The 23,780-nt window shown below is 47.9% G+C and overlaps 1 protein-coding gene across 1 annotated transcript in view; it reads right to left on the reverse strand.

The window, feature by feature from the left end:
• GASK1A (golgi associated kinase 1A) overlaps positions 1-23,780 on the reverse strand; it is a 79,852-nt gene that overhangs the window by 21,182 nt on the left and 34,890 nt on the right. The window contains exon 2 of the mRNA XM_023231689.2: positions 4,462-5,748. Within this exon, the coding sequence (XP_023087457.1) occupies positions 4,462-5,748 (1,287 nt within the window). The remainder of the gene's footprint in view (positions 1-4,461; positions 5,749-23,780) is intronic.

A 23,780-nucleotide genomic window follows, 5' to 3' on the forward strand; every position in this document is an offset into this window, starting at 1 on the left:
GGGCACCAGACAGCAGGATTGGCTCCTCTCAATTTGGGAGCTGAAGGAATATCCATTTGCATGTTGAACAAACCCAACTGACTGAGAGAGAAAAACATCCTGATTGTTTCAGTTTGGAAACTCTTAGGGCTTGTTGCTTGTTGCAGCGGTTGAATTGTGTTTTAGTGACTGTGTGTGTGTGTGTGTGTGTGTGTGTGTGTGTGTCAACACAGTCATGGGAGGTCAAAGTTTGATCCCAGAGTGCAGCCCGCTTGGGTGCACTCTTCAGGGTTGGTCTGAATGTGTTGTAGGCTGATGAAGCCAGGGAAAGTCTACAGCCATAGCACCCTGAATGTGCCCGATCTCATCTGATCTCATTAGTACGTGATGTTCCGTGGTGCTGCTTGGCCCAGTGTTCTCTGGAGTTGGGGGCAGGGGTGGCCTTTAAAAAAAAACGAGCTGCCATAGAAATTGCTTTACCCAAAATTTTGGTTTGCAGCATTGATTATGTTACCTATCGGAGCAAGCAAAGTTTAGCCATGTGAACATGTTCATAAAACAGTGAGTTTGTGTTGCTATCTCATGGCTAGAATTCTGACATAAAAGCTATTGGATCTTGCCGGATGTGGTGGCTCATGCCTATAATCCCAGCACTTGAAGAAGCCACGGCAGGCAGATTGCTTGAGCCCAAGAGTTCAAAACCAGCCTGGGCAACATGGCAAAACTCTGTCTCCACAAAAATATTTAAAAATTAGCCGGGCATGGTGGTACACACCTGTAGTCCCAGCCACTGAAGAGACTGAGGTGAGTGGATCAATTGAGTGCAGGAGGTCAAGGCTGCAGTGAGCTGTGATCACGCCACCACATTCTAGCCTGGGCAACAGAGTGAGACACTGTCTCAAAACACAAAACAAATCAAAACAAATATCAAAAAAACTATTGGATCTTTGTGTGTGTGTGTGTGTGTGTGTGTGTGTGTGTGTATGCATGTTTAGATGTATTTACACATATTATACATTGTATCTACCAAATTGGTTTATAAATACAAGAACGCTCATAAATAAGTCCAAGTGTTTTTCAAGTCCATGTGATTTAAATAAATTTTTAATAAACAAACTGGCCCTGAGATTTTGGTAAAATAAAAATAGGAATGGCTTTGGGATTGTCAGCATATCCTTTGGACTGGGTTTTATATTTGTCTCTGCTAGATATTTTGAGGTGTCAAGGTTTGGCACATAAGGTTATAAAACTATGGTAAACCCAGCCACAACAAAATGATCTTTGTGTGAATTTGTTTTCAGCCTCGGCCCCCAGAATGAGAGCAGACCTGAACCCAACCCACAGCTTGCAGCTCAGCTCAGTTGAACCCAACTGACCCACAGATCCTGGAGCAAGAATAAAGAGCTGGCATTGTAAGCCATTGAGTTTTGGAGGTTTGTTACATACACAGTGTTATTTCAGCAATCCCTAATAATACAGAGTGTTATATGGGATTTGTGAAGCATAGGTAGGCTTTATAGGGTGTATAAGAGATGTGTATGTGTGCAGTGCTTGCGTTTTGTGCCTAAGTAAATGGGATGTGGAGATGTACACAGAAAAGCAAGGGTTTATACAGGATAAAACCTACCCCAGAGTGGGCTGAATGCAGTTTATACCCAGCCCCTCATCAGAAGGCTCCTACGCAGGAAAACCCACATTCTATAGCCCTGCATCTCTCTGACTTGTCAGTGGTTTCTAGGAAGGTGGCATTAGCCAGACAGGAGGTGTTTGACTGGACTAGCATTCAGCAAACCAGGGAAGAAGTGGCACGAGTCCAGCCGAGTCATGTCTGCCCATACAACCAACCTGTGTGTGTTTTGGCTACAGAGACTTGTCCCCACAGCAGGGCTTGGCAGCTGAGGAAGAGTCCCACGCTGCAACCCTGAGAGGTGAACAGAGGGGCTCTGTGTGGAGCAGAGAGCAGCTGCGAGCACATCAGCTGGACTGGGGCTTTGCAAGGAGCTGTACCTCAGAGATCAAGGCCCCAGGACACCCCTGCAAGCATCCCCTTTTCCTACCCTCGTTCATGGACAGCTGAACAGTGACTGTGGTTCAGAGACTGAGCTCTAGAGTCAGCCCATCCAGGCTGCTGCTCAGCCCACCAGCTGCCACCTTGGGCAAGTAACCTAACTTCTCTGGGCCTCAATTTCTCAACTTTAAAATAGGATTAAATGTAGTATCTCACTCATAGGTTGCCATGAAGAGTGGATGAGTAAATTCCCGTAAAGTGGGATGGTACCTGCTTATTATTGAGTGTGTACCATCAGCCAGGCACTGTACTAAGTAAATTACATGAATGACCTTGCATCCAGAAACTATGCGTGATCAATGTTATTATCTGACGAAGGCTGGGATCCCCAGAGGACAGACCAGGATTCAACTGAGAGCAGTTTACTTGTGAGCTAACTCCAAGAAACACAAGTAAAGTGGGGAAAAGAGTCAGCAGTTACCACTGTGAATAACTGGGCTCCAATCCGGCTAGATTAACTGAGAGGTGTATAGAATATGCATACAGGGCATCTATACACCTACTCTCCTCAGTTACAGTTGGAGGCTGCTCCTGGAGACAGCATGACCAACCTTCCTTGTTTGCTCACGACTGTCCCAGCTTCAGCCCTGAAAGTCCTATGATCTACGATCTGGGAAACCCCTCCTTCCCAACCTGCATGGTTGGCCACACTACTTGGAGTGTGCTCATTCCCCAGCACTTCCAGTGCAGCCAGCAGAGCAAGCCTGCAGATGCAGGTGCCAGCAACCAAGAGTATACCAGGTACTAAATGGTCAGGCTCAAGGGGATGAGGTTGGGGTGCACAACCCCATTTTAGGGTGAGAAAAGCAGAGCTGAGAAAGGTTAGGTAATCTGCCCAGGAGTACACAGTGGGAAGTGGCCTGGGGGTGGGGGTTCAAACCCATGTCGGTCTGATGCCAGGGCCCATGCTCTTCACCATCAGGGTCCATAGCTCCTCCTTCCACAAAGTAGCAACGGGGACATAGATTGGAGGAGCTGGGAGGACGACAGGAGATCAGCTAGTCTCATGACTGGAAACAGACTTATCTGTAGGCAGACTGGGGTAACATTCAAGAGGCCAGGAGGACAGTAGGTGAGTGTCGGACAATAAAGAGGTAGAGCCTGTGGCCAAAAGGAGAGTCCGGCAGCCTCCAAAGGGGGCAGCAGATGCTCAGCTCAAGCTGCTTCCTGCTGTATGGGAATGAAGGACCAGTATTACTAAACCATCCAATTTTTCAAGAGAAGCTGGATTTTTATGGTAAATCTCTGAAGTATTCCATATTATCTAAGAATTTTCTAAAACCCATGTGAATGAAAACACCGCATATTGGTCCACTCACCTCTGCATGTAACCCTAAGGGCTGACACTGAGGACCCTTTTCTTCAACAGGGGTCTCTATAGAAATGGGGGCTGACTCCATGTGCATTTGGTGCACACATCCACCCTCACTGAGCTTTATCTGTTTTTTGTCTTTGTTACTGTCTGGCCATGTTTCCCCACATGGATATCTATGGTGGACATCCAGCTCATGGGCACCAGAACAGCCACACTGGTTGTTAACAGACCAGTTAATAAATAGCTGGTGCCTGTAGTCCCCCAGTCAGCCCGTGTACCCTGACAGTCCGACCCCTTCCCTGGGATTCCCACACTACCCCTCGATCCAGCAACTCCAGGGTTAACTCCTGACAGGTCAGGGGCCTCAGCAAGCACAGTTCCTTCTCATTCTTCAGTGCCCAAGCATCCTACCTTTCTCTCTCCCTCTCCCATTCTCTCCATCACTATCTCCGTCTCTCCCTCTCTCACTTTTTAAAAAATTATACGACCATCTTGAATCCTTGTTGAGTCAAAGATGTAAAGTTATAAACAGTGGTGTGCTGGTAAATGTTGAACAATCAGCTGTCCAGGAGTAAAGGGGAGTCCTGATTTGTAGCATTTGCTGCTTTCCATGGTGTAAACAGATATTCACACCCTGATGGATTTCAAGCTACCAACATGAGCAAATGTGGAGTTGTTGAGAGATGTGCAGTGGCACACCGTTAGCCAGCATTTATTTCATAGACACGAAGCTGCAAAAGCACAGATGATAGGAAAATACTTAGGAAATAATGCATTCTGAGTAGTTATTACCTTTGTTGCTAATATAACTTATTATTGTTTCTACAACTCATTTTTTTTCATAATGCCTGTGTTTCACAACTGGGTACAAAATTCCTGAAAATTTTAGCCATCAGCTCTTGTGAGCTGATGAGCTGGCTCTGGTAACCACTGGATAAATAAATAGAGGAAGGAAAATTACAAAAACAGGTGCTTGGTGGTCAAAAAACCAGGACCTGGGGGAGAGTCACCATCCAACCTCAGGTGGGCAATTCAGGCCTCTCCACCCGGAACCCCCTACCTCTGCAGCTCTCTACCCCCACTGCCCAACCCTACCTACCTGCAACAGGAAGTCGAAGAGTGCCAGGCGTGCCCACTCGGTATGGTGGATGCCCAGGCATGGGGCCTGGCCTGGCCAGCTGCAGCCGTGTGCCAGCATGGCCTGGTACTGCAGCCAGCCCAAGGCCAGAGAATTCTGATCCTCATCCGGGTCACTCAGGTGCTGCACATCAGGCGCCCACCAGATGACAGGCCTCACTCTACCGTCTGTGTAGCGATAGGGCAGGAGGGGGCTGTGGAAGCGGCGGGCCACAGCAGGTAGGCTCCGGCGCAGCCCCAGCACGCGATCTACGTGGAAGGACAGGACTTCAGGCAGGTCCCCAGGCCTCTTGATCAGGCCACAGAGCCCCTGGGAGCAGAGTTGGCTGAGCCTGGGAGAGGACGTGCTCTGAAGGGCACCCTCAGCAGAGAAGCCAACCTGTAGCACCTGCCCATGGGCAGGGACCCTGGCTTTGCTCCCCACCTCCCCCTGCGCCAACAGCCGGAGCATCTGCACGTCGTGGTCTGTCAGCCATGGGGGAGCGTGCCCACCAGTCCTCGAGCTGCTCAACAGCGTCTCAGCGTCACACCATACTGACCCTTGCAGCTTCTCAACAGAGCCAGGCCACTGATGAGCCCCTGAGGCCAAGGTGGGATTCTCTGCTTGTCGCCCACCAGTCAAGGCTCTGTTCTCAGCTGCCAGCAGATCCCTGCCTTCTGCTGTATGGGGCCAGAATGTCAGCCCAGCAGTAGCTCTCCAAGCCCGTAAAGCTGCCACGTCGCTCCCTGCGAGTGGACCGGCCAGGGCAACCATCTCACTCTGTGTCTCTTGGATGGGACCGCCATGCTGGGGGTGACCCAGGTCTTTGGCTCCTGGATCTCCGACCTCATCCTCCCTCAGGAGCACAACATGCTGAGTACTGAGTCTTGGATGCCCTGACAAAGTAATGTCCCTCCTGACCCTCCCTGGATGCCTGAGGTCCCCTCCTGGGGACTCCCTGCTTCTGTCCACTCTTGCTCTATGGCCTTGCTCCTCAGCACAGACCAAGATGGAGTTCCTGGGCAAAGCACGGCCTCTCCAGAAGCCCATGTTTCTTGCCCGCTGCCTCCGACTGGAGCTCAAAGCCTGCCGGATACGGGTTGCAGGGGTGCCAGTTACCCCCTGAGGCTCCACGGGACCAGGGTCTGGGCCGGCAGATGGACGCTGTGGGGGAAAGCGGGTGACAGCCATCGCAGAGAGGGTCATCAAGAGGCAGAACGCTATCACTGGCCGCCTCTTGCCACGCAGCCTTCTCCAGAGCCAAGACGCCTGGGAGACAGGATAGAAAAAAACTTGAGACCTGGGAAATATATCAGCTCAACCCACAAAACAATGGGGATGGTAAGCAAAGGAGACGCCCAGTTCATGAGAGACTGAGAAGAGCACAGCCCAAGTGGAGGGACAGCTGGCTGCCTTCAAGAGAGGAAATGGGCAACTCCAGCCAGCTGCACTCCTGCTTTTAAGCTTGGCTTGCTTCTCCTTCTAGGGCAGCCTCTGCTGAGGCCTGCAGACCCATGCTCTTCTGCCCTATTCTCCCTTGGAATAAACTGCCGTTACAACACCGTTACATGCACCATAAGGGGCTTTTCTCACGTCTGTCCCCACCACCAAGATCTGACCTTCTCTTTTTGTCTCCATGTGATCCCATGGGCCCATTCTGGCAGATCTCTTGATGTCCCCACATACATGCCCTTACCCTTTTCCAGGCACATGGAAACCCAGTCAGAGATGACTTTGCCAGCCTCCTTAGCAACAGGGTGTGACCACATGACCAAGTCCCTGACTATGTCATGAGAGCCAACCACTTTTGCCAGCCCCACATGCTTAAAAGGAAGTTGGCCGCCCTGGCCTTTCTCTCTCGCCATCCTTGCTGGTTGCACACATGTAGCAGCAACAGCTCTGCACATGTTAGCAAGGACACACCCTAGGGGCAGTGATTTCTCAACACATAGTCCCTGGACCAGCAGTATCAGTATCACCTGGGAACTTGTCAGAAATGCAAATTCTCAGGGCCCCACCCCAGAACTACTGAATCAGAAACAGGGGCTGGGCAGCCTGTGTTTTAAGAAGTTCTCTGGGTAATTCTGATGCAGGCTTAAGCTTGAGAGCCACTGCTCTAGGGCATCATGAGCCACAAGAGGGAAGGAACACGGTGTCTGGAGCAGTGCAAGCCTGCAGCTGGGAGTCTCTGTACCTGCGAGCCTTTATGTGACAGACCTATAGGCAGAGACCCGGTACATAATGGGATTCAACAGATACGTGACTGACAAAATGCATGGAAAATCTAGTCCAAATCACAAAAAAAAAAACTCCCCAAATTAAGTTTACTTATTAAATCCATGAGATATTCCTTAGAGATTTTTGATACTATATGCAGTGTGAGGCAATTGGCTGGAATGCACAGAAAAGGCACACAGGTAAACAGAATTTTAAAGGTGTCAAAGAAACAACACCCACAAAACAAACCAGATTCCACTTTTTTTCCCTGCATGTGCTTGCTCTTCTGAAGCTCCCTTGTGGGTGTCAAAAGAGGATTATCCGGGATCTGCAGTGGACATGTGGGTGAAGTCCATCATCAGTAGCCTCCTGCCTTCTCTCAAAAGTGCCACCTCTATCCCCTACAATCCACCCGAGCCATATCTATCCAGGGACCCCAATCCATGATCTAAGCTGATGGGGCCATCCTGGATCCTGACCCACGCTGAACCAACAGATCCTCACCCCCAACCCAGCCCTGGGAGCATGGGCTTGTGATAAATCAGCAAGGCTGACTTGTCCTGCTCATGAAATAGAGAGCAGGGGCCCATTGCCACCCAGCCAAAGATGACAGCAGTGGGCCATACTCTGTTGAGAGCCAGTCTGCAGGGAGAGAGAAGGAAACAGTTGCATAGACAAACCAGAGATGAAAACAGGAGGAAGAGCCTTGCCCAGCTTTCTGCGCTGTGGTTCCAGTTCTGAGCCACGGTTCCAGTTCTGAGCCCGGCCCAGGAACAGCAGTAGCCACTGCCTGGGGCTCTTCCGGACTGAGCAGCATCCACGTAACCCATTCTCCCTCTACACTTGAGCTGTGGGTCATGGGTACTCCTGCTACATGCAGCCAAAAAGGCCTAATTCAGATCATCTCTGAGTTCCCTTTCCTCTACAATTAAAAGAGCATTTCCTGGCTGGGCGCGGTGGCTCACGCCTGTAATCCCAGCACTTTGGGAGGCCGAGGTGGGTGGATCACTTGAGGTCAGGAGTTTGAGACGAGCCTGGCCAACATGGTGAAACTCTGTCTCTACTAAAAATACAAAAATTAGCTGGGTGTGGTGGCGTGTGCCTGTAATCCTAGCTACTCGGGAGAATCACTTGAACCTGGCAGGAGAACCGCTTGAACCCGGGAGGTGAAGGTTGCAGTGAGCCAAAATCACACCATTGCACTCCAGCCTGGGTGACAGCAGCAAAACTCCATCTCAAAAAAAAAAAAAAAAAAAATCACCAAAGAGCCTTTCCTCCTTCCGTACCCATTTGACCTTCCCCTTCCTTCCAACCGCATGGCCTGGAGGAATGCCGCCCCTCATGAATTTCCTAATTTGTCTGCATTTTCAGTCCCTTCTAAGTCAGTGACAGTTTCTGCAGGAACCAAACACATTTCTCAGCACCGTGAACGTCAGATAATAATCAAAAGGAAGTGGAAGTGGGAAATCTCAGTTACAACCCAGCCTTAAAAAGTGCCCATGGCTGCCTCCTACCTCCAGTTCCTCCACACTGGTTCTCTCCCTGTCCTAACCCCTTCTGCCTCCTGGACATGAGGCCAGCATCTCCCTCTTAGTGCCTCCATGAATGGTGCACTGATGTCTCTTGGCCCCACTTTTGCCAAACACCTCAGCCACAGGAAGCCAGTGTGTGGTGGTGGAAGGAACGCTGGGCAGGAGTCAGCAGGCTGCAGTCTGTGGGGCCACCTTTACCCACTCTCTGGACCAGCTTCCTCATCTACAAGGGATTGGGTTGGATGAAATAGCCTTTAAGGTCTCACTTCCCCCAACACCCAGTGATGCTAACTCTTGGTGGACAGTGGAGGTGAACTGACTCAGCTGTGGGCTCCCCTGAACCTCCTTCTGTCCATGACAAGCACCTGTAGCAGAACAAAGCTGCACAAGAGGACCCACACACCACCATTGCCCAGTAAGTCAATGTAGGCCCTTAAGGGTGGCTTTCAGAGAAAAGGGTTGAGATGAGGGTTTTCTGCCCCTGCCCAGTCACCACTGAGAGACCCAATCACCCACCTTGGCCTGAACAGTAAGACCATGATAACCAAAGCCTCCCTTGCAGCTCTGAACTGATCCCCCAAGACTCAGTGGGACACGCCAATACAGGGTGACTCAGGGCCAATGGACACTTTCCATCTACCTGAAGTTGCTGCTGGAGGGACCAATTAAGCTAACCTTCGCTCCCCCACACGTGAAGGGGAGGAGACAGTAGAGAAACCCCTCTGGCCTCTGGCACCCACTTGCTAAAATATCTTCCCCCATCACCTGACACCCCATGCATTCACGCTTCTGTGAAGCCAGCAGGTGAGCCTATGTCCAGGGCCACAAAGCCCTGCTTGGACACCTTGCTTAAGTTGAGGTGGGGTGGGGACCAGCAAGCTAAATAAACAGTGGGGAAATCAGGTGAGGTCATGCTTCTGATATCCCCCTCACTTCAGCCAGGGCCTCCAGGACCACAGGGCTAGGAGACAAAGCCTAGAGAATATTTTCCTTGTCAGTTGTGTGGTCCTCTAGACAACCTGTGCTCCCCAAACCTGGATTGCATCTGGAATCTCTCTCCTGCTTACCAGAGATGGGACAGAACAATGGTTCTTACACTTGCTCTGGGGCTTCCTTCATGTTCTACCATGGGGTGGGGGGTTAGGAGATGACTCTGTGTGCTCTGCATTTGCCACCGCCACCCACACCTACATACACTTCCACCAAGGGAGCTCTGTGTTCTTTATGGCGGGTTTAGCTAATTTACATTACTTGATATGCCTTACATGTTTAGTCTTAGTTCTGTTGTAATATTTTGTGGTATATTTTCTGTATTGTAAACTCAAAATAAAATTCTAAGCCCCCTTACCATCTGAAAGGACCCCTCCTTTTGGCCAAGGGCCTTCCAAAGTTAACCTGAAAAACTGGTTGAGGCCCTCGTCGGAAAAGGAAGCCAGACATGCCTCATTATACCCTTATCCCTTTTGAAATTTAGGCCCAGTTGACCAGCATTGACATCAACACAGACCTTAAGACTGACAGAACAGCCTCTTTATGTCTGATAAGAAACATTTACAATCTATTCCCTCAAGCCAGCTACCTAGAAGCTTTTATCTGCATGATAAAACCTTGGTCTCCACAAGCCCTTATCTTAACCCAGACATTCCTTTCTATTGATTCTAAGTCTTTAGCCAATAACTTAACTCTTTCAATTACCAATCAGAAAATCTTTGAATCTACCTATGACCTAGGAACCCCTGCTTCCAGTTGTCCTTCCTTTCTGGACCAAAGCAATGTACATCTTAAATGTATTGATTGATGTCTTATGTCTCCCTAAAATGTATAAAACCCAGTTGTAGTCTGATCACCTGTTCTGAATATCTCCTGAGGGCTATGTCACAGGCCACTGGTCACTCATATTTGGCTCAGAACAAATCTCTTTAATATTTTATAGTTTGACCTTTTCATCAACAATATTTATAATATTTGAAGTCTTATACTATGTTTTCTCTTCACTTACTATGACTTTGTCTTTTGGTGTATATTTCTTATACTATTTAGGACATTTTGATTTGGGTCCTAATTATTACCTTTATTATTATATGCCCTTAGTTATCTGGTTCTTTAGACTGTAGCTCTTAATCCCCTAAAAAGAACAGTATTAAAATTATTTCCTCTTCCCCCTCCTCCCCCTCTCTATCCTCTACCAATCAATTTTCATTACTAGTATTACCTTTTTTAATGTTTATCTTTGTACATTTCTAATATTTCTCAGCTTTAAATGATACTCTTTAGTTCTCTGCTATTATTAATGAAGTAAACAGCATATTACTTCTTTCTCCCACTTTTGCCTTCATCCCCCTTCCGATTGTTTATATTTGTGTCATTTCTGCATTGGTACAATAGGAAGCATATACATTCGATTCCATCACTCTAATACCCACATTTATTCAGGTCTTAGTTATTCAGTTAAATATATTCTATGCACACTCCTGTCCCCTTGGCCCCAGTTTCCCATTATTTCTTGGTTGACTGAAGTTCACATGGGAACAATATTCTGTGATTTCTTGCACGTTCAAACTGTTTTCTACAGCATTCGTACGTGAAGTAAAGTTGCTTAGATAGAAAATACTTGGCTCACAGTTTCTTTCTTTGAACAGCTTATGGGTTCTGCTCCACTGTTTTGTAACATTAAGGGAAATCTAAGATTAAACTGATTTTTTACCCTGCCTGGCTGCCCTAAGAATTCTTTCTTTTTCTTTAATATCCAGTAACATTCGTAAGATCTATCTGTGTTGACTGTTTCAGGTCAGCTTTTCTTGGCACGCAGTATGCCCTATTAGAAAAGGTAAACACAATGCTTTTTATTTCATCAGAATTTTCTTGAACTAAATATTAAATATTTTTTCATTCCATGACTTTATTTTTACTTTTTTCTTTAGGCTCTTCAATTATGTACATGGTGGCTCTCCTTTATCTTCCTTATATGTTTCTTACCTTCTCTTTAATCCTTTCTAACTATTTTCATTTCATTTTGTTCACTGTTCTTGTTTTTATACTCTATTTGACTTATTGTGTTTTATCTAATATTTATTCACCCTTTCCGTTATTTTCCACTTTTCCCTACTTCTTTCCAACTCATATTTCACATCTTTCCATCTTACCATTTTTTCTTGAGTTCTTGCATTTCTGCTTTGTGGTATTTATTCACAGAGGGTATTTTACATTTTAAAAATTCATTGTGATAAGACTGCTCAAAATTCCACTGTTTCCGGGTAACATTTTCAGGTGACCAGCCCTCATCTGTTACGAAACATTGCTGTTCTTTGTCTCCTTTTTTCTCACAGTGTCTCTGTATAGCTGCTGAACTCTTTTTATTGTATGAGTTGGACCAGTCAACTGAAAGAAGTTCCTTTCAAATTCTGGTGGAATTTGAAATCATCTGGTTTTCATAGTGCAGATACTCTCTTCTTCTCATCTACCCCATGGCCAGGCTGCATCCTGAAATATGGCTTGTTAGCATAGCTCTTTATGTATCATAGTGTCCTCTGCTTTTCTAATCCCAATTGTCTAGCTGGATCCTCTGAGCCACTAGAGTTGCCCCATCCCATTTCCACACCCTCTTTTGCAGACAAGTGGGGGATGGTGATTCTGCTCCTCAGGCGTGTCACTCACCTTCAGGTATATTTCATTGGTGCTTTCTGAGATCTGCCAACTTGGGCTCCCTCTTCCACTCTTTCTCACTTCCTCTAACACTGCACCTGCATGAAACTGGCTGCTGCTTACGCTGTTCCCAGGTATTTTGGTGACTGCCTCCTAATTTAGCTGAAAAAGGAATTTGCATTTTGTCTTCCATCTTCTTTGTTGTTTTCTGCTAGTTTCCAGGATAAGGTGAGGATGCAGAGTTTATGCTGCCGTGTTTATACCAGCAGTCCTCAATGGCACATTTTTAAAAAGAAAGGAGTGCGTCCTTACTGAATGTAGTGACTAATCGGCCCTCAGAGCAACGACCTTTTTCCAACTTCCATGCTTGGGAAACACAGCACCCAAATAGCCCTGAGAATTCCAAGGATTTTGCTCCTGCTGCACATTTCCACAAGATCTATTCACCAGCTTTGTGTGAATTGAGTGCAGCCTCCAGGCTGATCACTTAGCAACATTCTTCTGGAAAGACCACCCTTGAAGCCCTTTGGAGTGACATGGACCAGGAAGTAAGGTGATCCACCTATCCCAGTTAGACTTCTAAGAGTCAAGGGGAGAGGGAGGGACCACAGGGTCACCTAGCAGTTTTCCACTTTATAATTTATGCACCGTCTCATCCTCTCTCCTATGGATGCCCCTCCTTCTGTTTCCAGTCTGGCTAAAAGGTAGCACTGTCCACCCAGATACCCAAGCCAGAAATCTGGGCCTGACCTTCATTCCACCTTTCCTCTGCCGCAGACATCTAAATCTTGCCAATTTTTTCCCCTAAACAGCTCTTGAACCAGTCCATTTCTCATTAGACCCTCTGTGACTGAGCCCAGGTGCCCTCTTCTTTACCAGGACACCTGCAACCGCTCCCTTGGCTCCCACTCCTGCTCCTCTGCAGGCCACTTGCCACAAACTGGATCACACCCTTCAAAATCTCTTTAGAGAAGATCTAAATGCCAGAAGGGCTCTAGCCGTACCAAACTTCTTTCAATTCTGGACAGTGCCAGACCCACTGTCTCCAGACCTTTATATGTGTTGATCCTTCTGCCTGGAATAGACCCCTCCTCCTGTTTCCATTGCTCAGGTCTCAGCTTAGACATCACCTCCCCCAGGAAGCCTTCCCCTGAGACTCCTCAATGAATTGGATGCCCTCACCATGTGCTCCCGTAACACACTGTTCCTCCCCAAGCACACCCCTTTTCACTCTGTACTGGATTTGATCATTTAACGTCTGTCTCTCAATGGATGGGCTGATCCATGCAGGCAGGACATGGGCTCACAATTGCATCTCCAGACTATCACAGTGCCTGGCACGTGAGAAGCTCTCTGCAAAACGAGCTGTCAGATAAGAGGGGTTACCAGGGAGGTGGAAACACTGTTGACTGGCCTGTGGCACTGCAAGTCTGCTGGTGAAGAGGGCTCCTCCAATCTCCAGGGCTCTTTTCTGTTTGGAATGCCAGCCACCCCCACCCACGACCCAACACAGCAGATGTGTTTTGTGCTCCATTATTTTAAAATGTACACAGAATTTGTTTCAAGCCGGTATGGTAAGACATACAGACACAAAAATAATTGCCATGAAATAAATTTTTGTCACATTCACAATCCACTAGAAACAGGAGGTGCGGCATGCCACACAGGGCCACACAGGGCCACAGGGGCTGAGATGGGCAGGCAAATTGAGACAGCAAATGCAGCTGAAGCCTTTACTGTGGTTTTCACAGTACGGAATGAGCAAGGAAAGTGAAGCAAACTGAAATTGAATAATTTCAGCAGATTCTAGGCTATAGGTGATAGGGCAGAGTACAGACAGAAACCTGATAAAAGAAGATGGGTGATACAGACTCAGAACTGGTTGGTTTGCACACGAATGGTATGCTCACAGGCCATTTGATTACTCTCTTTTATTAAGAATTAGCTAATCCTGGGAGGTGCAGTCCTTCCCTGAGTCCATAAGGCACCAGACACCAGAGCATCAAAAAACCAGAAAATAAGAGAATATAGTGAATACACCCGTGTTATGTCCCTGTGGCCCCCAGTTGACTCCAGCTGCCCCCACAGCAGACAATCTCCGTGCACTGCCAGTCCCCACCTCAAGGAGCTGATTGCTCCTGCTTTCTTGCCTGCTGTGCCAGGAAGCTCAGGGGAAATTAACACCTCTGGTGACAGCCCTCAACCAATAGGGGACAAAAGTCAGTGGGTATATAAGCCAACCTCCCTTTTGAGAGGCATTCAATATGGTTGCAACTAAGGGTGCTCAATAGGACTGAGCCTCTTTTCTATAAAACAAATGATGCCTTGTCACCCCCTAAGATACCTTTATCTGATGATTTTTCTGAAGTGCGATCCTAAATTTCTGTCCCAATTAGATATGTTTTTAATTTGGTCTCTGTTGCTATTTTAAAAAACACACAGGTACTACATGCATAGATATGCACTGTTAAAAACCCATGTAATACCAAATAAATCAGGGCAAAATCGAACATCTCCTTCCCCTCCCCAGAGGAAGCCACAGTTAGCAATTAGGGTGTGTATCTTCTCAGGCGGTTGCTTTTCTTTGCATTATAATATATGCATATGTCACAGTGTATTAGTTTCCTGTAGCTGCCATAACAGATTACCACTGACTTGCTGGCTTAAAACAACATAAATGTATTGTCTCACAGTTCTGGAGGCCAGAAGTTCCACATTAGTTTCACCAGGTCAAAATCAAGGTGTCAGCAGAGCCGTGCTACCTCCAAAGGCTCTACGGGAAAATCTATACCTTGCCTCTTCCAGCTTTTGGTAGCTGTCAGCATTCCTTGTCTTGTAGTCACATCACTCCAGTCTCCGCCTCCACGGTCTCTTCTTTTGTTTGTGTCAAATCTCCCTCTGCCTCTTCCTTATATGCATATTTGTGATGGCATTTAGGGTCCACCTGGGTAATTCAGGATAAGTTCCCCATCTGAAAATCCTAAATCAGATCTGCAAAGATCCTTTTTCTAAATGAGGTAACACGCACAGCATTTGGGGATAATTTTTCAGCCTACTACACGTGGTAATTATTTTCAGCAGAGAGGAAATGACTATGCCACCACTTGCTTTGATTGACATAAGAGGCCCTGAAGCTTTTTCCATATCTATCCATATAGAGGTACTTTACTCTTTTTAACTGCTGCATAATATTTCACAGTGGAAATGTGCCATGATTTCTTTACCCATCCTTCAACAGAAGATACTTAGATCATCTCCAGTTTTTTATTATAACAAACAATATTGCAGTGAACATCCAATAAATGCAGTTCTTGGAAAGAATGTAAACATTTCTATAGAGGAGATGCCGCCAAGAGAGGAAGTTGTTGGGTCCAACTCCTTCTTATTGCCATTACCCTTTCATCATATATAAGTTACTATCGCCTTTAATCCTCACAACAACCTAGAGAAATGGGAATTATAAAATTACTATTTTACAACTGAGAAAACAGAAAAGTCCAGAGTGCCAATGTTTGCCCAGGGCCATATAGCTGGCAAGAATACCAACATTTTAAAGTAACACTAAAAAGGAAAATGGCCATGGACAAGTTGGCTTGGGTTTTTTTTTTTTTTTTTCTTCTATAATGAAAAATGTGTTGAATTCCTAATCTGTATTCTCAAAGTATTGGATACCACTAGGGAAAAATAAATCATCTTTTAAAAATGTTTCAAGAAGACAGGCTGTTTTGATCCTTCTTTCAGCCTCACTTGGCTTCAGAAAACGTGGGGAAAGTTGGCAGTTGTGCAGAGAGAAAAGTTTGAAATGACCATGAGCAGATGTCCTAGGCAGGGCCACCCAAGTAAAGTTTTGGGAAAAGAAAAGCAGCTTTGATCAGACTGAAAGAAAACATCATCTGAAGAGAAATATTCAGCTGAAGAATAAAGAGTACATTAGAGAAAACATAAGGGGGAATGATGCAGAATCTACTACAAAGTTTGCCAGTGAGACCCAAACTGACCCTGTCACTGCAGACATGCCGGAGGGGGTGGGGGGGCCCACCTCCTCCCCTCAATTCTGACCATCCAAGTAACATACCCTGTCTCTTTTGCCCTGCAATGATCATGGCAGGAGGGAAAGAGAAATGGAGTTACCTTCACTGTCTGATTCTACAGCTATCCTCTTTCTCCTTCCTTGTCAAGCCCCTACCTCCCAATACCCCTCCTTAATTCCTCAGAGAAGATGCCCAAGGGCTTAACAGTCCCATCCACCCGCAGTTGCAGAGAAGGAGCAGTGAAAACAGGGGGATAGCCAGATAAATAGACACACAGGTTTTGTGGAAGACACCTCTGAGTTCTGCTTCTGCTCTTCTGAACTGTGTTGCAATAGGCAAGTCACACAACCTTTCTGCTCTGTTTCCTCAGCTGTAAAATGGGGAGAATGAGATGTCTTCTCCCTCCAGGAGTTGGCACAATAAATAAACGAGTCAAAGTATGTAAAAGCCCACTACATGGTTGGGTATATTTATATGAGGGGTGGGATCCGGAATTTTCTGTCCCCACTTCTGGATACAGTCTACCTTTCTGAGGTCTGAAAACACTTCTCTTCTTGGGTTTTGGCTCATTGTAAAATCAGAGTAAAAACGGGGATATTTGGGAACATAATGGAAGGTAGAGACAGAAAGAGAAGCTCTTTCATTGTAAAACCATAAGCGTCAGCCAGGAGGAGGCCACCTGGGTAGTGAGAAAGTTCTCACTGTCTGCTGAAGCTGCCTCCAAAGATAACCAGGATGGAACAACAAAGAATTTCTTGACCTTTTAAAATCACATGGGAAGGTGAGAAGGGAAAGGGTGGGAGCCAGAAGGGAAGTATGTCAGGGAGTTAAAGGAGAAGACTGAGATTCTGACAAGAATGGAGTTGGGGCTGCCTAGCAATTGAGGGAAGGGAAACCAGGAGAGTTCTGCCTGAAGGAGCCCAGCCCACTGAGAAGCTGGGGAACTATGCGGGGCAGGGGACAGGAGCCAATACCAAACTCCCTGCCATTGCCTCCATAAGGGTGGAAACAGCTCTCAACCGGGAAGTTCACCTCTCAACCATGAAGTTCTAACCATCAAGGGCAGTGTCCTTAATGGCATTATTTGTTTACAATTCTTCCTTCTTCCCCACCTTACCATGGTTGCACTGCAGATGCAGTCTACTTCCCTGCCTACTTTCTTTGACCTTGGCCATGTGACTTGCTTTTGCTACCAGGATGTGAGTGGACATAACATATACCATGTCCTATGGGAGGCTTTAAATGTGCTTTTGTGGTTTGGCTTGCCTCCTTGCAAATCTGTCCTCATGATGAGAAGAACTTGCCCTGGTTGAGGCACCTGGAGCAAACCTGAACTCAACCTCCAGCCTGGAACCAACCCAGCCATGCTCACTGGGCCCAGCCTACCCAACTCCTATTATCAAAATATAGGCATATGTTTCGGTTAGCTATTGAGACTTTGAGGCTATTGGTTATGCAGCATTATTACAGCAAAACCCAACTAATACACTCCTTTTGGTGGCATCTCTAGGGCTCAATGTGTGCCCTTGGTCAGATAACAGGCAGGCAGGTTAGCAATGAAACCTAGCACCCCTCCCTCAGTTAACAAGAGTGTGGTGCTGTCTCTACAAATGGGGCTCAGGCTGTGATGAGGATGATGATGCAACACAGTCACAGATACATCTCTTGAACCAGTTTCCCCAGTAAGATAGTATGGAGGGAGGCTTCTGTCAAATGGAGGTCTTTTAAGAAGGACTTTTCTGAAAACGTCTAGTACAAGTGAACTTTGCCCAGAGACAGCTTGAGAAACAGGGACACTTGGAGGAAAGGACTGAACTTACAGTTTATAGTTTGTACTGTAATAGGCAGCAGGAGATTTTCCTCATTTTGTAGGGAAACGAAAGCTCTTCTTTGGGGAAATCCAGTCAGGATCTTGCCTGACAGTCTGGCACTAGATCACCACTCCCCAGATTGCCTCTACGCCCTGCACCACTCTACACCCTGACACCTCCACGGCTTACAAATATGACTAGAGTTGGCTGACTGCACAGGGACCAGCTGGCAGAGACAGAGGCTAAGTCATCTTTCCTCAACTACCAGATATCAAAAAAGGATGACAAAAATCTGGTCCTCCACCAAACTGCCATGGACAATGGATAACATGTTGGGCAGGGAAGATGGGGAGAAGACAGATCACATGCTCTTCTCCCCACCCAAAGAAAAAGTCACAAAGCCCTTGTAAAGTGTTTTTTAAGAGTTTTCTGGGTGGGAGAAGGGGTAGAGGGAACTATGTGATAGTGTGTGTGTGTGTGTGTGTGTGTGTGTGTTAAAAACTGAATTTGGGTCTAACTCTGGAGTCATCACTAAAGGTGTGACAACCCCTTAGTTTCTGTTCCCCGACCTTTGCCCCCTTCTAAACAGCCACCCTGTCTGATTCATCACTACTTAAGCTCTGAGTTAAACTGGCAAAAATTCGGGAATTTGGAGTTTCTGTTCCATTTCTTAAAGTGCAGTTTGTCATAACAAAACTATGGCTGGGGTGAAAGGGAATATATGAGCAGACTTTCAGAGGGCTGGATTAAAACCACAAGTCCCAGCCCTGGGAGGAACTCAGCAGGCAACCCTGCTTTCCTTGACTTCCCAAAGTCAGACCCCAGGCAGGGAGAGCTGAACCGGCCTCTGGGGCAAAGGCAACAGACACAACATCCCTCTCCAGTCGGATCTGCTGGGTCCTGGGAGACTGGGCTGTTTGCTCTACTGTGGGCAGAATAACAGGCATCCTGTCTCCAAAGCTACCACCAGGCCAGGCTCCCTTGCTCAGCTCCATCAGAGGACTTTGATTTTTCCTTACACATCAGCAACTTCAAGACAAGAGCGGACTTTTACCCCTATAATTTCTGGCTCAGCCAATTCCAGGAAAAAGAAAGAAGACCAAAGGAATGATAACTAACGTTGATTCACCATTTGCTACATGTCTGAGACTGCTTGAAAACCTTACTTATAATTTAATCCTCGTGCCCATCTTCTGAGGTATATACTACTGTTATCTTTATTTTACAGGTGAGGAAAACAACACATAAAGAAACAGAGCGGTCAAAGGTTCACACTGCTGGCAAGGGCAGCACCAGGACACGAACCCAGGCAGTCTGGCTTCAGAGCTAGCTGACCTAGTTGCTGTGCCACCCTAGGAAGAAGCTGCCACCTAAAGCCCCTGCTCCAGCCGTAATTCCGAAAGACTGCACTAGGTCTTAGGAGTGGGACTTCTGTCAAAGGAGGCTTATCTGTTCAGGACTAACCAGTTCATCCATAAAGTGGGGCTTGAATGAAGTCAAAGGCAGGTTGCAACCTTTTTGTATCAGGACAAATTAAGGAAAAATAAAAATGTTTTCAGGCTAAATGTTTTTCATTCAAAATGAAAGCAGCTTTGTTATGTCTTTTGTCCTCCTTTATTCTTTATTTGAGAAATAGAAGAATATCAATGAGAAAAATGCCACCACACTTGATACACTCCAATCTGGAATATTTGAGAGGTAGTATCAGAAGCAGTTTACCAATAATCTGTTATCCTCCAATTAGTCTAGGGCTTGATATCTAAACCAGGCAGGTTCTATGCTTCCTGCTCATTCCAGAACCAGATGGTGCCCCAGTTCCATGTCAAGAATTCTCCAGACTGTCAGTCAGGAAATTGAAAACATCTGACTTGTGAGGTGACTACAGCAGATCCCAATAAAAATGACCACTTACTGAGCACATACCATGTGCCAGGAACTCTCAAAATCCTACAACATATGTGCTAATATGATAACATTACAATGGTAGAAATTCAGGTTAGTGGCAGGCAAGATTTAAATTTTTCTGATAGTCCATGTACTTTTCACTTCACACACAAGGATGAGGGAAGAATCCAGAACCTTGGGACAAAAATGTGAGTATAGGGGGGTGCTAAGCACGGGGAAGAAACCTGGGATTTTGCTGTGATTTTTGCTGTCTTGTTCAACAACTTCCTGTAACTTCACACAGCCCTTCCGTCTAACTAAATACAGCCACTTCCTGTGACCTCAAACAGCCTTTCCTGTGACTTCATACAGCCACTTCCAGTGACTTCACACAGCCCTTCCTGTGACATCACACTGAATCTTCCTGTGGCTTAACACTACCTCTTCCCATGACTTCCCACAGCTCCTTCCTGTGGCTTCACCCTGGCCCTTCCTGTGGCTTCACACAGCCCCTTCCTGTGACTTACCACAGCCTCTTCCTGTGACTTCACACTGTCACTTCCTGTGACTTCACACTGACCCTCCCTGAGACTTCCTCTTGCCCCTCCCTGTGGCTTCAGACAGCCCCATCCTGTGACTTCACACTGCTCCTTCCTGTGGCTTCACACAGCCCCTTCTTGTGACTTCACACAGCCTCATCCTGTGACTTCACACTGCCTCTTTCTGTGACCTCACACTGCCCCTTCCTGTGGCTTCACACTGCCCCTTCCTGTAGCTTGACAGAGCCCCTTCTGTGATCCTACACTGCTCCTTACTGTGAACTCACACAGTAACTTCACACAGTGACTTCACATAGCCCCTTCCTATGAATTCACACTCCTCCCTGTGACTTCCCACTGCCCGTCCCTGTGACTTCACAAAGCCACTTTCTGTGGCTTCACACTGCCCCTTCCTGTGACTTCCCACTGCCTCTATCTGCGACTTCTCACTGCCCCTTCCTATGACTGCCAATTCCTGTGATTTCACACTGCCTCTCCCTGTGACTTCACACTGCCCCTTCCTGAGACCTCACAATGCCACTTCCTGTGACTTCACAATGCCCCTTCCTGTGGCTTCACACAACACTTCCTGTGACTTTACATGGCCCTGTCCTGTGACCTTACACAGCCCCTTCCAGTGGCTTCACACAGACCCTTCCTGTGAAATCACACAGCCCCTTTCTGGGACTTCACACAACCCCTTCCTGTGACTTCACACAGCACCTTCATGGGACTTTACACTGCACCTTCCTGTGGCTTCCCACTGCCCATTCCTGTGGCTTCACACAACCCCTTCCTATGATTTCCTACAGTCCATTCCTGTGACATTCCACTGCCCCTTCCTGTGACTTCACACAGCCACTTCCTGTGACTTCCCACTGCTGCTTCCTATGACTTCACTCAGCCACTTGCTGTGGCTTCCCACTGCCCCTTCCTGTGACTTCCCACTACCCATTCCAGTGGCTTCAAACAGCCCTTTCCTGTGCCTCACACAGCCCCTTCCTGTGAACTCTCACAGCCCCTTCCAGTGGCTTCACACAGCCCTTCCCTGTGACCTCACACAGCTCCTTCCTAACGCTTCACATAGCCCCTTCCTGGGGCTTCACAAACCCCTTCCAGTGGCTTCACACAGTCCCTTCCTGGGGCTTCATAAACCCCTTCCAGTGGCCTCACAAGCCCTTCCTGTGGCTTCACACTGCCCTTCCTGTGACTTTACACTGCCCGTCCTGTCATGTCACACTGCTCCTTCCTGTGGCTTCACATAGCCTCTACCTGTGTCTTCACAGGTCCACTTCCAGCGTCTTCACACTGCCCCTACCTGTGGCTTCACACAGCCTGTTTCCCTGTCATCAGAGCCCCTTCCTGTGACTTCACACTGCTCCTTCTTGTGGCTTCACACAGCCTCTACCTATGACTTCACACTGCCCCTTCCTATGACTTCACACCGCCTCTTCCTGTGACATCACACAACCACTTCCTGTGACTTCCTATGCCCCTTCCCATGGCTTCACACAGCTCCTTCCTGTGACCTCACACTGCCACTTCTTCTGCCCTCACACAGCCCCTTTCTGTGACTTCACAGAGCCCCTCTCTGTGACTTCACACTGCCCCTACATGTGACTTCCCACTGCCCCGTCCTGTGGCTTCACACTGCCCCTTCCTTTGGCTTCACACTACTATCCCTCCCTGTGGTTTTGCACTGCCTCTTTCTGTGACTTCACAGTGCCCCTTCCTGCGGCATCACACAGCCCCTTCCTGTGGCTTCACACTGCCCTGCCCCTCCCTGTGACTTCACACTGCCCCTTTCTGTGGCTACACACAGGCCCTTGCTGTAGCCTCACACAGCACCTCCCCGCCTGTGGCTTCACACTGCCCCTACCTGTGACTTCACACTGCCCCTCCCTGTGGCTTCACACTGCCCCTTTCAGTGACTTCTCACACACCCTTCCTGTGACTTCCCACTTCCCTTCCTGTGATTTCACACAGCCCCTTCCTGTGGCCTCACACAGCCCCTTTCATGTGACTTTACACTGTGCCTTCATATGGCTTCATACTGTCCCTTCCTGTAGCTTCACACAGCCACTTCCTGTGACTTCACACTGTGACTTCACACAGCCCCTTCCTGTGACTTCTCATGCCCCTTCCTGTCACTTCACACAGTCCCTTCCTATGACCTCCCACTGCCCCTTCCTGTGACCTCACAAGCCCCTTACAGAGGCTTCACAGAGCTCCTTCCTGTGGCTTCCCACAGCCCCTTCCTGTGAATTCCCACTGCCTCTTCCTGTGACTTCCCACTGCCCCTTCCTGTGATGTCATGTTGCCCCTCCCTGTTATTTCACACCACCCTGACTCTTTCTGTGACTTCCCACTGCCCCTTCCTGTGGCTTCACACAGCCCCTTCCTGTGACTTCACACTGCCCCTCCCTGTCATTTCACACTGCCCTGTCCCTTTCTGCGACTTCTCACTGCCCCTTCCTGTGGCCTCACACAGCCCCTCCCTGCCTGTGGCTTCACACAGCCCCTTCCTGAGGCTTCACACAGCCTCCTTCCTGTGACTTCACACAACCCCTTCTTGTGACTTCACACTGCCCCTTCCTATTCCTTCACACAGCTCCTTCCTGTGACTTCACACTGCCCCTTCCTATGCCTTTACAGAGCCCCTTCCTGTGACTTCACACTGTGACTTCCCTATGGCTTCAAACTGCCCTTTCCTGTGTCTTCACACAGCCTCTTCTTGTGACTTCAGCCTGCGCCTTCCTGTAGCTTCAGAGAGCCCCTTCCTTTGGCTTCACACTCTGCCTTCCTATGGCCTCCTATGCCTTCCTGTGGCTTCACACAGCCACTTCCTTGAGTTCACCCTGCCCCTTCCTATGACTTCACACTGCCCCTTCTTGTGGCTTCACACAGCCCCTTCTTGTGACTTCCCACTGGCCTTTCATGTGAGTTCACACAGCCCCTTCCTGTGACTTCACACTGTGGCTATGCACAGCCCCTTCCAAGTGACTTCAGAATGTGCCTTCCTGTGGCTTCACATTGCCCCTTCCTGTGGCTAAACACAGCCACTTCCTGTGACTTCACACTGCCCCTTCCTGTGGCTTCACACAGTCTTTTCCTGTGACCTCAAACTGCCACTTCCTGTGACTGCACAAGCCCCTTCCAGTGGCTTCACACCACCCATTCTGTGGGTGAAGAAACAGCCCCTTCTGTGACTTCAAACAACCCCTTCCTGTGACTTCACACTGCCCCTTCCTTTGGCTTCACACAGTCCCTTCCTGTGACTTCCCCTTGGCCTTTCCTGTAGCTTCACACCACTGCTTCCAGTGACTTCATACTGCCCATTCCTGCGACATCAAAGTGCCCCTTCCTGTGGCTTCACACAGAACCCTACCTGTGACTTCACACTGTCCCTTCCTACTTCATACCACCTCTTCCTGTGACTTCACACGGTCACTTCCTGTGACTTCTCACTGCCCCTACCTATGGCTTCACACAGCCCCTTTCTGTGACCTCACATTGCCACTTCCTGTGACTTCACACAGTCCCTTCTAGTGGCTTCACACAGCCAATCATTCTGACTTCCCACTGCCCCGTATTGCGACTTCACAAAGCCACTTCCTGTGACTTCCCTCAGCCCCTTCCTGTGAC

The sequence above is a fragment of the Piliocolobus tephrosceles genome, chromosome 2 (genome assembly GCF_002776525.5).
Source record: "Piliocolobus tephrosceles isolate RC106 chromosome 2, ASM277652v3, whole genome shotgun sequence".
NCBI classification, from domain to species: domain Eukaryota; kingdom Metazoa; phylum Chordata; class Mammalia; order Primates; family Cercopithecidae; genus Piliocolobus; species Piliocolobus tephrosceles.